At 35.5% G+C, this 14749-nt stretch overlaps 1 protein-coding gene across 1 annotated transcript; it reads right to left on the bottom strand.

Moving 5' to 3' along the window:
* Nucleotides 1-346: 346 nt before the first annotated feature.
* UGP3 (UDP-glucose pyrophosphorylase 3) lies at nt 347-7931 on the bottom strand. The gene is made up of 17 exons (XM_022048216.2): nt 6933-7931; nt 5970-6150; nt 5737-5886; nt 5470-5631; nt 5172-5344; nt 5012-5078; nt 4186-4352; nt 3450-3608; nt 2732-2823; nt 2546-2640; nt 2280-2357; nt 1992-2087; nt 1705-1779; nt 1533-1624; nt 1294-1456; nt 870-930; nt 347-769 (listed from the first exon to the last, which is right to left on the bottom strand). The coding sequence occupies exons 1-17, from the start codon at nt 7646-7648 to the stop codon at nt 657-659; spliced, it is 2640 nt and encodes an 879-aa protein (XP_021903908.1). The 5' UTR covers nt 7649-7931; the 3' UTR covers nt 347-656.
* Between the last annotated feature and the right edge of the window lie 6818 nt (nt 7932-14749).

Here is a 14749-nt window from a genome sequence, read left to right as displayed (position 1 = left end):
CCAACTTTCTGGTCTCATACATTTCCTCTAGTAAAACCAAGCCTATGCTTCTCAATGTAAAGCAATCGACTCATGATACACAAAATAGTACATACCATGCCAACAGACTTCAGTCCTTGCCTGTGTATACCAAACTGACTTCTGAGGACTCACCACTGTTTCCATATTTGATTCTCAAACATATAGACCTGTCTTACCTAAAATTATGAAGTGTATAAAACACATATGTCAGTAAACAGTATAACATAAATTCAAGCTTTCAAGTTACTTCGCTTGCCTGTGAATTGGCCTCAAAAGAATGCTTACTAAAATAAAATTCATAAAAAGTAACATTTAGGCTATATCATTGAGAATTAACTCCTGTAAACAGGAGGAGAATAAAAATAGAACTTTTCACCAATTAAACTTTTACACTGTTTTACTTACTTACATTAAGATTACATCAATAATGACCCAAAAACTGTATGATACTATACGACAATGGTTTTACAACTCTTTTCCAACGTATTAGTAGGAAGCACCCTAGAGAAAAAAAAAAGGTTCAACTTCTGTTCAACCAATTAAACTAAAAACAAATGGATCCTAGAGGTGATGAGCTCTTAGTCCATCTGTGAACCATGATTCACATAAGCAAGTTAAAAACTCTGGTTAGTATGTTACAGCTCTACCAATTCCAACAGAATGTGTGTGCCATTTAACTTGTAGTTCCAGTACCAGCTTCCAGTATCCATCAAGTTCTGTTCAATGGTGTCTAAGCTGACAACAAAACCTGAATTGAGAAAAAAAAACCACAAATGGGTACTGTATGTACTTTTAACAAACACATTTATGCAACAAGTATATATATAATTTAATAAATTATTGCACACCTTGATTTCCTGATGTAATCTTCATTTTATAGCCATCTGGGACTTCTAAGACATGATTTCCCTGTATCAGGGAAACACACCAATTGAAACCTTTTGGCATACCTTCAGGATATATGTACAAACATCTAACAAACAGTTACCTAAATGGCAAAAAGGTTCACATTATCCCTCTCTGGATAATTCCATCAAGCAACTGACTAACACTGATGATTATTTTGTAGACTTTTTTTTTCCATCTATGGCTTGAGTGCATACAATTGGACCACTCGTGTGACTTGTAAAATGTAACAGTTTATTCTGGTTTTTTAAAAATACAATTAAAATTTCTCTAAGTAACAGCTGATTATCCTACTCCAGATACTCTGGACATATTACTACCACGATCCATGAACAACTAAGTTATCATTTTATTTTGTAAGTCTACCTTCAGGGTAACATTGCTAGCCTCAAATTCAGCATTTCCATGCAGTATGACTTTAAATGCTTCAATCCTCTGTACATCATGCTTCCAATATATATTTTGGCTGGACTCCCAGTCAATTCCTTCATTCAGCACTTTGACATTATGTAATCTACACCTTCCACACCTAGAAAAAGAAAGTTACATTTGAAGTTATTAAATTGAACACTATTGTCCCACAATAGACATTGTGCCTATTTTACCTATGACCATATTGTAATATCGGTTCACCATTTTCACCAACCCTAGTCGAGCCCATTACATTTTCTGCCACAATGATCAGGCTACCTTCAAGCTGCAAAATAGAAACCACATCAGCAAGCAAAAAAAAAAAAAATTGCATGCCTTCATTGATTATATATCAAATATTAAAACCTGAACATCCCTCCACAAGAACTCAGCAACTTCTATTTGTAACTCTGAACCCTTGGAAATGGAACCTCCATTGAACTGAGATGACAGACAGTTATGTATGGTCATCAAACAACTTGTTGATTGCTTCTACTTTGCGAGATAATATATAGCATGTACAGGTTTTAATATTAAGAAAATCTTTACAGCCAACCAATACTAAGAAAAAATAAATAAAAGGGGAATACTTCTACTGTACATAACACAAAACTGGCAACTAATCCATGAAATAGCAAAAAAGATAATCTCACTTTCTGTCTTGTGACTTCCCAAAGTGGACCAAGAGCGGGATGCAGAAATATGAGATATGGTGGTCCAGATTCAACATATTTGTTGTTACTTTCTATCTGTAGAACACGAAAGAGAAAACTATTACTCTTCCGAGATCTTGGCTGGAAACCACACAGGTTGCATACACACTAATGCTTCTTCTATATTAACCAGGGAAAAGTGAGCAGATAGATTTACAAGTATTCCACTGACATCCATCAATTTAATAATGAATAGGGATTTAAAACTACATATACATGAAGACTTGCCTCAGGAAGTTCAATGTCACATTGCAGAAGAAGGTCATAGGCATTACGGAGGATATCCAACAATGAACCATCTGGAGTCTGCATATAAATTTAACTTGCACAAATTTGTGACATAGAAATCAGTAAAGGTTCAATGAGACGTGTGCAAGGTGAGGAAGGTATATGTCAAAATTTAGCAATTAATGAAAGAAGATTCAATATCAGGTTTTTTTCCCCCCATTTCTGAGTTAAAAGGATTCTCTGTCAAATAACTATAAAAGTATAACCTGGTGCAATGACATGTCTGTATGTTTTCTCTTCTTCTTAGCAGATGAAGTAACTTTTCTCCGTTCATTATACACAATAAAGGCATCCAACTGATCTGCTGATACAAGTTGCAAGATGATCAGGCTTACCCAAATGAAGGTGGAGTCAATGGCTAAGTCGAGGAGTTAAGAAGATAAGACACATACCTTGGATATCCTTGTAGCATCTAGATGAATATGTACTAAAAAAATTGTCTGCAATATTTTGCATGGTGCACTCAAGTCTACCACCGGAGACACTGCAAGTAAAAAGTAATATTCATTAATGCCATCACCATGAAAAACTAAAATATCATTAGATACTATTTCACTGATAGATGCAAACATTAGAACTATGTAAAATTTGATTGACTGCAACAAAAGCACATCTGGACAGTAAGACATGAAAAAATCACTAAGAAGTACATTGACCTTTAAATTAAATGAAATCACAACTTAGGCTGACGGTTGAAACTTGATTTGAGTATCTTAGAATTCCCAGTTTCTCATAAAGAAACAAATTCCCATAAACTTTCTATTCCCAAGAAAATTATATCCCAAAATTTTCAAGGTTGACAATAGATAGTCAGCCAACACACAACTATTCTAATGGTGACTCAGATCAGAAGGAACATATGGAAAATACTAAAAGTACTTTATTCAAAATTGAATCAGTTCATAAAAATAAAATGGAGAGCAAAGTCTTAGAAGATGTATACCAATGTTCTTCTCCTAAGATTGATTACAAAGAAGAAAAACATTGGGAATTGCTCCCAAAAGAAACAAATCCAAAATCCAGCAGAGTAAGCGCAACCCATCAGATGTGGAAGGACATCCAAAGTTGGACTAATAAATGGAGGCACCATTTATGTAAGGGAATATTTACCTGTGACACTGCCCATACTGATCAGCATACACAATTTGCTTCTTTGTATTAAGAACCATTCCTGGTAAACTCTTTTCATCATTGCTTAATCCAATTAATTCTGCAGAAGGTAAATCCACATATAGAATGTTTGTATTGGCAGGGAACTCGGCCTGCAAGCTTGAACACAATGACAAATTTTTGACATAGAGCACTTTTCAGTGTAATACAAACTCTAAAAATATGAAGATAAAACGATGTATGTAGAACAAATAAAGATTTAAAACAATAAGATGGATGAGATATTAATCAACCATCTAGAACAAGCCTAGTCACAACTCATCAGTCATTCTGACATAGACTCGAACGTAAATATGCTCATTTTCAGATAAAATTTCATTTCTGAGCGACACACATAGAATAAACTATGAATATGGTATACACATCCTGAAGGGGGGAAAATTTGATCTGTAAATAATTCTCCACTGAGATTTCTAATAACCAAATAACATATAATGGAAAAGGAAAGTCCAAAAAGTCCACTGAGATTTCTACAATTGATTTTGAATTGTAAGATGAATGGATCTTCCATGGTAATGACCAAAATAATGTGACTTAAGAGTTTGCAAATAGGAAATATGAACACTAGAAGAATTCACTTAAGAACAAAATAGTTGAGAGCTTATGCAGCAGTATGGTCTAAAAATTTGATTAGCAGAATGGAGGAAATAGAAGTGGATAACATATCATTGCATACCTATTATGTGAAAGAGGTCCACCAGTGATTCCAAACTTATCAAATTCAGTGTATTCAATGCATGATAAACCATATGCCCACTTCCCATCAAGATTATTCTTCTCCATTAGAACATTGATTCCTTCTGTGGCCCCCAAATTTCGCTTGCATGATGCAAAACCGAGTTTCTGTTATAAACATGAGCAGATGAACTTTAGTTTTGCATGATTAGGCAATCGATTTATAGATCATGAGTCATATTATTTCTTTAAGAGAAGATTATCAGTCATTATTATTTGAGCACATCTTCAAAGATACATGCAAGATATTTGCATGCAAGACAGGTTTCAGCATTTGCCAGATACAGTCATAAGCATGGCCTTTATTATTAGAGATCACGGTTCAAAATTTTTATCTATTTTGTTTAAAAGGCCATCCTCTCCTAGATGGAAGATGATCTTAGGAACATCATTGATATTCCAAATGCTGTATGAATGCCTTATGCACATGGGCCGGCCACCCTTGGTACCCGATTTATAGTACTTGCTTTTTTAACTGAAACATTTCTTTTTTAACATTCGCTTTTGTTTTAACATAGTTATACACAATACTTCAATGTTCAATTCGATAAGTATATTCCAAAACTCACTATTTGAGTAGGTTCCAAATCAAAATTAAGATTTCACTTTCACTTCATGATCTGAATCAACAAATATCATCTGTAAATCCTTACCTTTTTACAACAAGGATAACGCTTAAAGTTATTTTTGAACAAAGCTATACCTACATACCATTTTGTTGGTGACACAGGGGACAAGACAAGCAGAACTTCCAAGTATGAGCCTACCTTTCCATGATGTAGACCAATCCCAGCCAATGCCAATAGTGTCAAGTCCGTTGCAGCCACAACATTGCTGCATTATCAACAGTATCAATGCTAAGCTTAGAGACCCATAACCAGATTCTGCAATCAAAATAAAATAAACAATAAATCAGAAGTAACTAACCCGACTTGTCGAACTGTAGCACCTTTTCTTCCATGATCATAAAACCACTGGAAGATGCCTTTGTCATAAGCAAGTTTCCATATTACCCCATGACCACCAGGTTTGCATACAGCTGCAAATGGCTCTGAAACTAGCCATTGACCATCTTTAGCACTAACAGCTGGAACAAGAGGCTGGCCATCACAAATCATATCATCAACTGGGAGATAGTACTCACAAATGAAACCAAAGAAATTCCTTTAGAGAGAAGTAACATAGTAGATAGAGAAGACATTATAAACAAAATTCCAGTTCAAACCTGTTCAAATAGTTGGAAACTTGATCGACCTCTTCCAAACCATTTGATTTTTTCACAAAGAGAAGTGATGCATTCATGATTGTTCTTTGCTGAACTGGTCATAATTGCGACAGGAGTGATACATTGTTTTCCATACATCTTGAAGTATAGAAATTCTCTAGCCTTGCAATTGCAAAAGTATTTAAAATATACACACCATTACTCAAACATGGAAATTACTGAATCATATAATATCGTTCCCAATTTTGATAAACGGGGATCTTATACCTGAAGATCTCTTATAAGACCTTCCAACAAAGTCCGTCCACAATAAGGAAGCATGGCAGCAGGTAGACATTCACCTGTGTCAGGATCAACTAAACCAAGCCTATCTGCAGAGCCTCCAAGGGGATAAATTTCTCCTAGGTCTGGCAAACCCTAAAATGAATAGATCTTATTATTCAAGAAAAACCTGCAGGATCCTTCACTTGTTCTGTATAAGCAAACTGTGGGTTACAAACCTGAATTCCCCAAAGTGCTGCTTGAGATGCATACCCCGTATCCTGAGAAAGATCAACCACGCTAGGGGAATGAATTTCTAAAAACTGGCAATCCATTGCTTCAGTTATGTGCTGGGACCAACTTGCAGTCTGCCTTTCAGACCTAGATTGAGCAAGGAGCTCAAGCACCATTATCTGGTATCTGGGGCAACAAAATATCATCCAAACCATAAGCATCCTTCGGCTCAAGGAGAATATCAGCACAAATGAGATTTTACCATGTCAGAAGCATTGCACTTGCATGGAATATGCAAACAAAAAGAGGTTTCAACATTTTGGTGAAAAAATGGAGTACAGTCCCTAACACACCCATTTTCAACCTAATCATCAAGATAATTATGCTTAACCAGAAAATGTTTCTATCCGCCCTATGTCTTTCTCCTTAACAAAAATAATCAAAACAGCATCCCATTTCCGGATATTAACTGAATATTCCCTGACCTCCACGTTCATTGAACTCAATGTAGATTCATTTAAACCCAAGAAAGCATCACAGCAGAGGATTTCTTCGAAAAGATGCAAAGTCTATTGGCGAATTATATCTAAACAAAGTACTGCCCACAACATCTAGATACAACATTATCACACTAAACAATAATTAGTTATCCAGTTAAATAAAAATCTCCACAAGCGTTTTCTGTTCTTTGGCATAGAGTTCCAATTGACTGAAGTCTATGTTTTATATATACATGGCTTGGATAATAAGAACATAATAATAACAGCATACTATTGACCTCACATAAACATTAATACACTTGACCTGTTGCTATTCCATGCCAGCAATTATAACTAAATCGAAACAAATAATCTGAATATCACTGTTCTAAACATTGAAAGCAACAGAAACTAAGCGCATTTTTTAGCATATAACAACAATTAATGCAAATATAATGTGATAAAGCAAAAGCATAGCAGAGAGCTGACCCAATTATTCCTCCAATGCAATCATAAAACTCCTCAACCTCTCCCAGAATCTTCAATAGCTTCCTGAACTCGCTAACCTCCCTCTCCTGCAAAACGAAGCCACTTGTCTCATCGAAGCTCTCACCACCACCATAATTAATATCGAACCTCTCGATCATCTCAACCAAAGCATAAAGAGCACTCTTAACCGAGCTCCTCGAAATATCCTCCTTTCTCTCCACAAGTTCCTCATCGTAATAGCCCAAACCAAGCACGTGCTGCTGCCCCGCCGCAACCAAACACTTAACCAGAAACAGTTCCCTCAATTCCAAATTAAGCGACGCCAAAGCCCTAATAAGACCGTTCTTATGCTCATTAAAGAAGCTCTGAACTCGGGAGTCCGCGTCAATCACGGAGTTTTTATCATTCAAGCCCTTGGAAGCTACGAGTTCCGAGCGGAGAGCCTTGAGCCGAGCTATTTCTCCCTGGAAATCATACTCCGGCGCCGGTGGCGCGTACTCGACAGAAACCGTGGACACTCTCGGAACATGCTGCGACGACGACGACGAAGAAGAGGACGATGATAACGAAGATGAAGAAGAAAAAGAGGAAGGAAAGAATGAGAGAGAAACTAAAGGCGGTCGGAAATGGAGAGAGTTGATAGACTGGAACGGAGAGGTTTTGGATGTGAGAGAGAACAGGAAATGCTTGTTTTGATGAAGAGTTGTGTTAGCCATAGAAAGCGAATCCTATGGAATTACAGAACCAGTAGAGGAAGAAGAATAAGAAGAAGAAGAAGAAGAAGGGAAATGGAAAGGAAAAGATACAGAGAGGAAAAGATACAGAGCTATGGAGTTATAATATAAACATATAAATAAGCGAATTGCAGAGAGAGAGAGAGAGAGAGATGGAGGAATTGATTGAAGGAAAGAGAAGGAGAAGGGAAGGGTATTTGAGGGGGAGAGAGAGAGATAAGAAGCGGAGATACTGGAAGCATATACCGAGGGAGTGAGCTCTAAAATTCGAATAACCGTCAAAAGGAAGGGCGTCTGCTTATAGGAAGTCGGTATCACTTATTAAGTAGCCTACGTGGCGTCCCGCAATTGGTTGAGTTTGGGTCTGCTTTGGATTGGAATTTTGCCTTATTTTGAGTGGACATTTGCCTTAACGCACATGGCAGGAGACAACGTAGACCACTTGATACGTTTGGGAGAGAGAGTTTTCTTTACCACTGTGAATATCTGTTATTTATAGACCGAGACAAACCTATTTATACCGTTTAATTTAATAAGTTAGAAAAAATTTAACTTATTAATGTATTTTAAACTTATTAGATTAAAAATAGCCAATTTTAATAAGTACAGAGTTTAATTTCTTAATAATTTTTTCATTATTAGCATTTATTAAGATATTAGCAAAGCATTTGATAATTTTGAGTTTGAATTTTACTATTTACATAAAATTATTATTTATGAATTTACAATAATCTATCTATAATATTTTATTTAACAAGTTTAAAATTTAATTTATGAGTAAGTTTTGTTCTAATAAAATTATAATTCTAATATATTATTTTAATTAAAATAGTCAAATAATTTAATATTTAAACCAGTCTTTTTTTATAAAAAAATAAGTTCAGATCATTATAAATTTTTCAGAATAAGTTAAATTAGTTTTTAAAATTCAACACTTACTATAATTTGATTCTTAATTTTTTTTCACTATAATTTAGTTCTAAAATTTAAACTAATTGAACATTTAGAATAAATAAAAAAATAAAACCAAAATATAATTAAAAAAATATTAAGAATTAAATTGTAATACATATAAAAATTAGGACTAAATTAATAATTTATTTTATTCTTTATCTCCCTAATGGGTATCTGCTGAGTTGGAGATAGTAATCAGTTGATAACTTCTAAAGGCCCAAATTACGTATGGTGCTTTTTAAGCCCAAGCCCAATTTTGCTGAATACAGGATTTGATTCTAAAACGTTATATTTTGGATCAACTAATAAATTATAAATTTCTGGGTTAAAATTTGAAAACATATTACCTTGATTGTTCCATTAAAATTAAATTCAAGCAGGTAGTTACATCAATCATGTGTTATCACATGACATATATATATATATATACATATACTTTTTTTGTTATATTAAATGTGGACTAATTTGTAACTATATTACATTTATGGTAATATGAAGATATTAGATATATTATGGTAAATTTGGAGAAATTTGTATTTCTATTCTTCATTATGGTGTAGGATTGGTTCTCCGTGTGTATTTTGTATGCTATCATTAGAAAATTGTAATTATTTTTATTGTACTATTAGTTTCAACGCAACATCTAATTGTTAATATATATATATACATATTTAAAAAAAAAAATTAAGATAAACATTAAACAATATGTAAACACAATATATATCTATATAGCGAGTTCATGATCAATTTTTTTCCTAAATATAATGGTACATAATCTTTAAGTTATGATATGTAATGGCCTAAAACTTAAAAGAAAATAAATTATAAATTGAATGCGGAAGTAAAATAATAAATTAGGATTTACATTCCTTACACAATAATCTCAAGTACTCAATAGGGCTATGAGAATGACCCATTTAAAATAACAACGAAAAATCAAAGAAATAAATAGAAAGTAAACAACTGGGTATCCTATTCGTAACCCTCTTGTGGATCGGGATCTGAATCTTAGTTCTCTTGATATGAAATGGTTAATGAAAGAATAAGTTACACTAATGCAGTAAAAATATCACACTACTCACTGACACAGAAATGAAAATTGGTTAAAATCATAAAAATAACTAATAGAGCTTTTAATTTAAATAAATTCATTTATCATAACTAAAATCATTTACCGCATACTTACCGTAGCGAGATTTTCAAAACTGACTCATAAAGGTAATAATATAACCAATATCCTAATCTCATATTCAATTTGTCAAAACAACAATTATCTCTTTTATCTGCTTACTGGTATTCATGGAGGTACATAGGGATATCCTTACTATGCGTGAACCATTATTCGATATTGTCAACTACCCGACCGTCCCCATACCCCGTCCGGTATGAGGGTGAAACGAGTCATCCTTATACCCCGTCCGGTATGATGGTGAAATGGGCCGTCCCCATACCTCGTCAGGTATGAGCAAAAAAATACCAATGCTCGATACCCCGTCTAGTATGAGGCAACGTTTAAGGTAGAATTCCCTATGTACTTTATCCGTCCACCATCTCCCAAGATATCCAATAAGACTACCGTTCATTCATTCAGTTAATCAAACAATTTTTCGTTTACATTTAATTTTTCAGTTTTATAATTTAACTGTAAATCACGCAAAACAAGTAATACATGCATCAAGGAAACACATCGAATCATCATACCAATTCCAATGTATTATCATGTATTCAAAACTGTAAAATCAATCAATCAGTTAAAACGTGACAAACAGTAATAAATAACCAGTTCCGGCTCCATTAGTAACTTGTAATTAATTATTAAAGTTTTCTAAGTTTCACAAAATATCATATTATTGATAATTAGACTTCAATTTCATAACAGAGAATAAAGTGAGAGATTCTTACTCGAATCGGTGTCTAAAATGCTAAACTTTAAGTTGTGCCTACTAGCAGTCTCCGGATTCTTTAAATTTTTCTTCGGAGATTAAAACATGCTTCAAGTACCTAAAAATACCCTAAAAAACCCAAAATTGGTGTTAGAAACCCCTTCTGGCCAAATTCAGAATTCTAGCACGGTGGTATCGTCGTGCTCCAACGACGGTACCGCTGTCTGCGGCGGTGGTTTGCCTCGGCTAGCCATTTTTGGCCGTTTTTGACAGATTTCGACTGGGTTTATACTCATCCCTGCAAGAAAACACGTTAAAGGGCCTCGATTGGCCCAAAAAAGTTGAAAAACAAAAACTCACTGGCGGCAAAATTTTTCGGTGTGGCGGCTCCACTGGCTCACCTTCACGGTTTAGTATTTTTCTTCGATCAACCTGTAAAAAATAGAACGGTGAATACAATGGTGAAAAAATTGCATGAAATGGGAATCAGGAAGGGGTTCATCATAAGCAATTTTTGGTTTTTCCTGCGGCGGTACCGCCAGACTTTACCTGCAGTTTCCGACCCATTGACCAATTCGTTAGCTCCAATTTGGCCATGGAGGTGTTTAAAATTAAATTTTGAGCAACTGAGAGAATTTTTATATTTTTTGGCGATCGGCTACCTTCCCGGCGACTGATTTTTCTTTTCCGGCGGAAGGGAGGGCTAGCGGTAAGGTTAGAGTTTGGTGTAAAGTGAGGTACTTATATTTGTCTTCCTTTAATTTGGACTGTCCATCGCGTTTGATCTTAACCACCCGATCGCGTTTAATGAAAAAATAAATCTAGATCGTTCATCACGATTTGATTTGTACCGTATGATCGCGTTTAAGGAGGAAATAAATTTGTATTGTTCATCGCATTTAATCGCGACCGTTCGATCGTGCTTGAGGAGGAAACAGATTCGGACTGTCCACACACGTGGGAATAAATATGGACCGTCCGATCGCGGGCACGCAGATCGCCAACTTGGCCTTCAGTGTGACATTGTGTTAGCGTGCCTTGCCAAGCGGCACGCTTCGGTTCGTTGGGCCTGCTGACTGGGCAGTCCTATATGACATATTTTTTTAAAATTATGTTTTTACCCCCAGTTTCTGATTTTTCTTTCAAAAACACCATTATAACCCAAATTTTCACTCATTTTTTCCAAAATTATTTTTAATTTCGTCATCTACCTATTTTTCTTATTTTTTAATTAAATAAAAATTCATAAATTAAAAAATTATATTTTATATATTAATTTTAAAATTTTAAAATTAATTCCGGGTATTACAACTCTCACCCCCTTAAAAGAAGTTTGGTCATTTAAAAGAAATTTGGTATCTTAAATTTATCTCTCTCACACTCAATCAAACAGTTGGGGATACTGAGCTCTGAAGTCTGCTTTTAGCTCCCATGTGGTCTCTTCCTGTGTGTGATTCTGCCATAAAACCTTAACGAAGGAAATTTTTCAGTTGTTAAGTAATCTACTCTTTCGGTCCATAATACCCCCCGGTATCTCCTCGTATGACAGATCCTCCTGAAGTAAAAGGGGTTTATGGGCCAAGAAGTGAGAGGGGTGCAAATTGTACTTATGTAACATGGAAACATTAAACACATTATGGACCCTGCATAGTTCTGGAGGTAGTGCCAGTCTGTAGGCAGCGGTACCAATTCTGTCTAAGATTTCAAATAACCCAATAGACTGGGAATTTAATTTTTTCCTCTTGCCAAACCTACTGATTCCCTTAAAAGAGTGACCTTAAGGAACACCCGATTACCTTTCTCAAATTCTAAATCCCTCCTACGGGTATCTGCATAACTTTTTTGACTGCTCTAAGCAGTCTGAATGTTCCTCCTAATATTAAATATTTTGGCTGTAGTCTCCTCTATAAGATCTGGATTGAATAATTTTCTATCATCTATTTCTTTCTAACATATCAACGATCTGCATGGACGATTATACAACGCCTTGTACGAAATCATGCCAATACTTGCTTAGTAGCTGTTATTGTAGACGAACTCTATTAGGGGTAAATGATCATCCCAATGGTCCCCGAAGTAAAAAATACAAGCTCGGAGCATATCCTCCAATGTTCGGATCGTCCTTTCTAATTGTCCATTGGTTTGAGAGTGAAATGCAATACTAAGGGATAGTTTTATTTTCATGGCTTGCTGAAAACTAGAACAGAATCGAGAAGTGAATCTGAGGTGTCTATCGGACAGTACTATCACTGGCACTCTATGTAATCTGATTATCTCTCGGATATACATTCTTGCTATCTTATCCAAGGGGTCGGTCATCTTAATGGCCAAAAAGTAGGAAGACTTGATGAGCTGGTCAACAATTACCCAAATGACATCATATCTTGAGCGTGTCCTTGGCAATATTGTCACGAAATCCATTATGATATGTTTCCACTTCTACTTCGAATTGGTAATGGCTAAAGTAGCCCACTGGGTGTTGATGCTCTGTCTTGACTTGCTGACATACCAAACACTTGGAAACAAAGTTCGTCACATCTCTTTTCATCTCGTTCTATCAAAATCGGGGTCGCAATCTTTGATACATTTTAGTACTTTCGGGATGCATGACTAACTTTGAGCTATAAGCCTCTGTCATGATGTCCATTTTCAGCTCACTATCACTTGGAACATACACCATATCCTGAAATCTAAGCAACCCATCGGTAGAGACTCGAAATTCTAAATTTACTCTATGTTCTGTGTATTTCTTAAGGGCTACTAGGGTGGAATTGGTAGATTGGGCTTCCTTTATTCTCTAGATCAACTTAAGTAGAACAGTCAGGTGGGCCAAACATGTAATTCTCTTCAGATGCTGAAGTCGTACTTATCATGCGGCCCCTATTTCCCTACACTCTGAAACCATCAAGTGAGCTAATATACCTGCATTTTTTCTACTGAGTGCATCGGCTACTACGTTGTCCTTACTCGGGTGATACAAGATGTTGCAATCATAGTCCTTGAGGAGTTTTATCCATTTTCTCTTATGCATATTAAGATCTTTTTGAGTGAATATGTATTTCAAACTCTTATGGTCCATATAGATCTAAAAGGTATCCTCATACAAGTAATAACATCAAGTCTTCAAGTGTAGATAATCGCAGCAAGTTCTAAATCATGGGTGGGGTAGTTTTTCTCATAACTCTTCAACTGCTTGAACCCATAGGTTATGACCTTCCCATACTGCATCAGAACACAACTCAACCCTAGGTAGGAGGCATCACTATAAACTGTATATCCACCTGTCCCGCTCAGTAAGGTCAACACAGGTGCAGTAGTCAACTATTTTTTTAGTTATGAAAAACTCTTTTTACAGTCATCGTTCTACTCAAACTTGACGTTCTTCTTTGTGAGCCGAGTTAAAGGAGTAGCTAAGCTAAAATATCATTCCATAAACCTGTGGTAATAACATGTCATCCCCAGAAAGCTACGAATCTCCTTGATCAAGGTCAATTTTTTTTAGTCAAGTACTACCTCAACTTTTTTTGGGTTCACTGATATGCCATCCCTTGATATGATGTACCTTAGGATGGTAGTCTTCTTGAACCAGGATCCACACTTACTCAATTTTGCATACAACTTCTTCTCTCTGAGAACCTGCAAAACCTGAGTCAAATGGTGAGTGTATTCCTCTCTACTTTTTTAATAGATCAGGATATTATCGATGAATACAATGACGAACTGATCCATGAATTGTCTGAAAACTTTGTTCATTAAATCCATAGTGTCCGTACCTAATTCAAAAAGCTGTTTTAGGAATGTCTTCTGTCTTGATCTTTACGTGATGGTAACCTGAATGCATGTCTATTTTAGACAAGATCTAGGCACCCTGCAACTAATCAAAAAGGTCATTGATCCTAGGGAAAGGGTACTTGTTCTTGATTGTGACCCTGTTCAGACCTCTATAATCAATACATAACCTCAACGTCCCATCTCTATTCTTTTCAAATGTGACTCCAGCACCCCAAAGGGACACATTATGTTGGATGAATCAACTATCCTACAATTCGCTGATCTGTTTTCTTAACTCCTCTATCTCAACATGACTTATACGGTAAGGGGCAACCGAAATAGGTTGGGTGTCTGATTGAAAATCTATGGTGAATTCAACTTCTCTGTCCACTGGCAGTCTAGGTAGTTCATCTAGAAATACATCCAAAAAGTTTCGGACTACGAAAATTTCTCGAATACAAATTTTTTTCTTAGG

This window comes from Carica papaya, chromosome 2 (assembly GCF_054855325.1).
Source record: "Carica papaya isolate Zhongbai chromosome 2, ASM5485532v1, whole genome shotgun sequence".
NCBI lineage: Eukaryota > Viridiplantae > Streptophyta > Magnoliopsida > Brassicales > Caricaceae > Carica > Carica papaya.
The sequence above is the reverse complement of the archived record's forward strand: the minus strand, read 5'-3'. Positions and strand labels throughout refer to the sequence as shown.

Coding starts and splice junctions, on each gene's coding strand:
- UGP3 (XM_022048216.2), bottom strand. CDS start 7,648: ATGGCTAACACAACTCTTCATCAAAACAAGCATTTCCTGTTCTCTCTC. Junction 5,079..5,171: donor GCTACAGTTCGACAAGTCGG/GTTAGTTACTTC, acceptor TTGATAATGCAG/CAATGTTGTGGCTGCAACGG. Junction 2,824..3,449: donor CAGTATGGGCAGTGTCACAG/GTAAATATTCCC, acceptor TTTTACTTGCAG/TGTCTCCGGTGGTAGACTTG.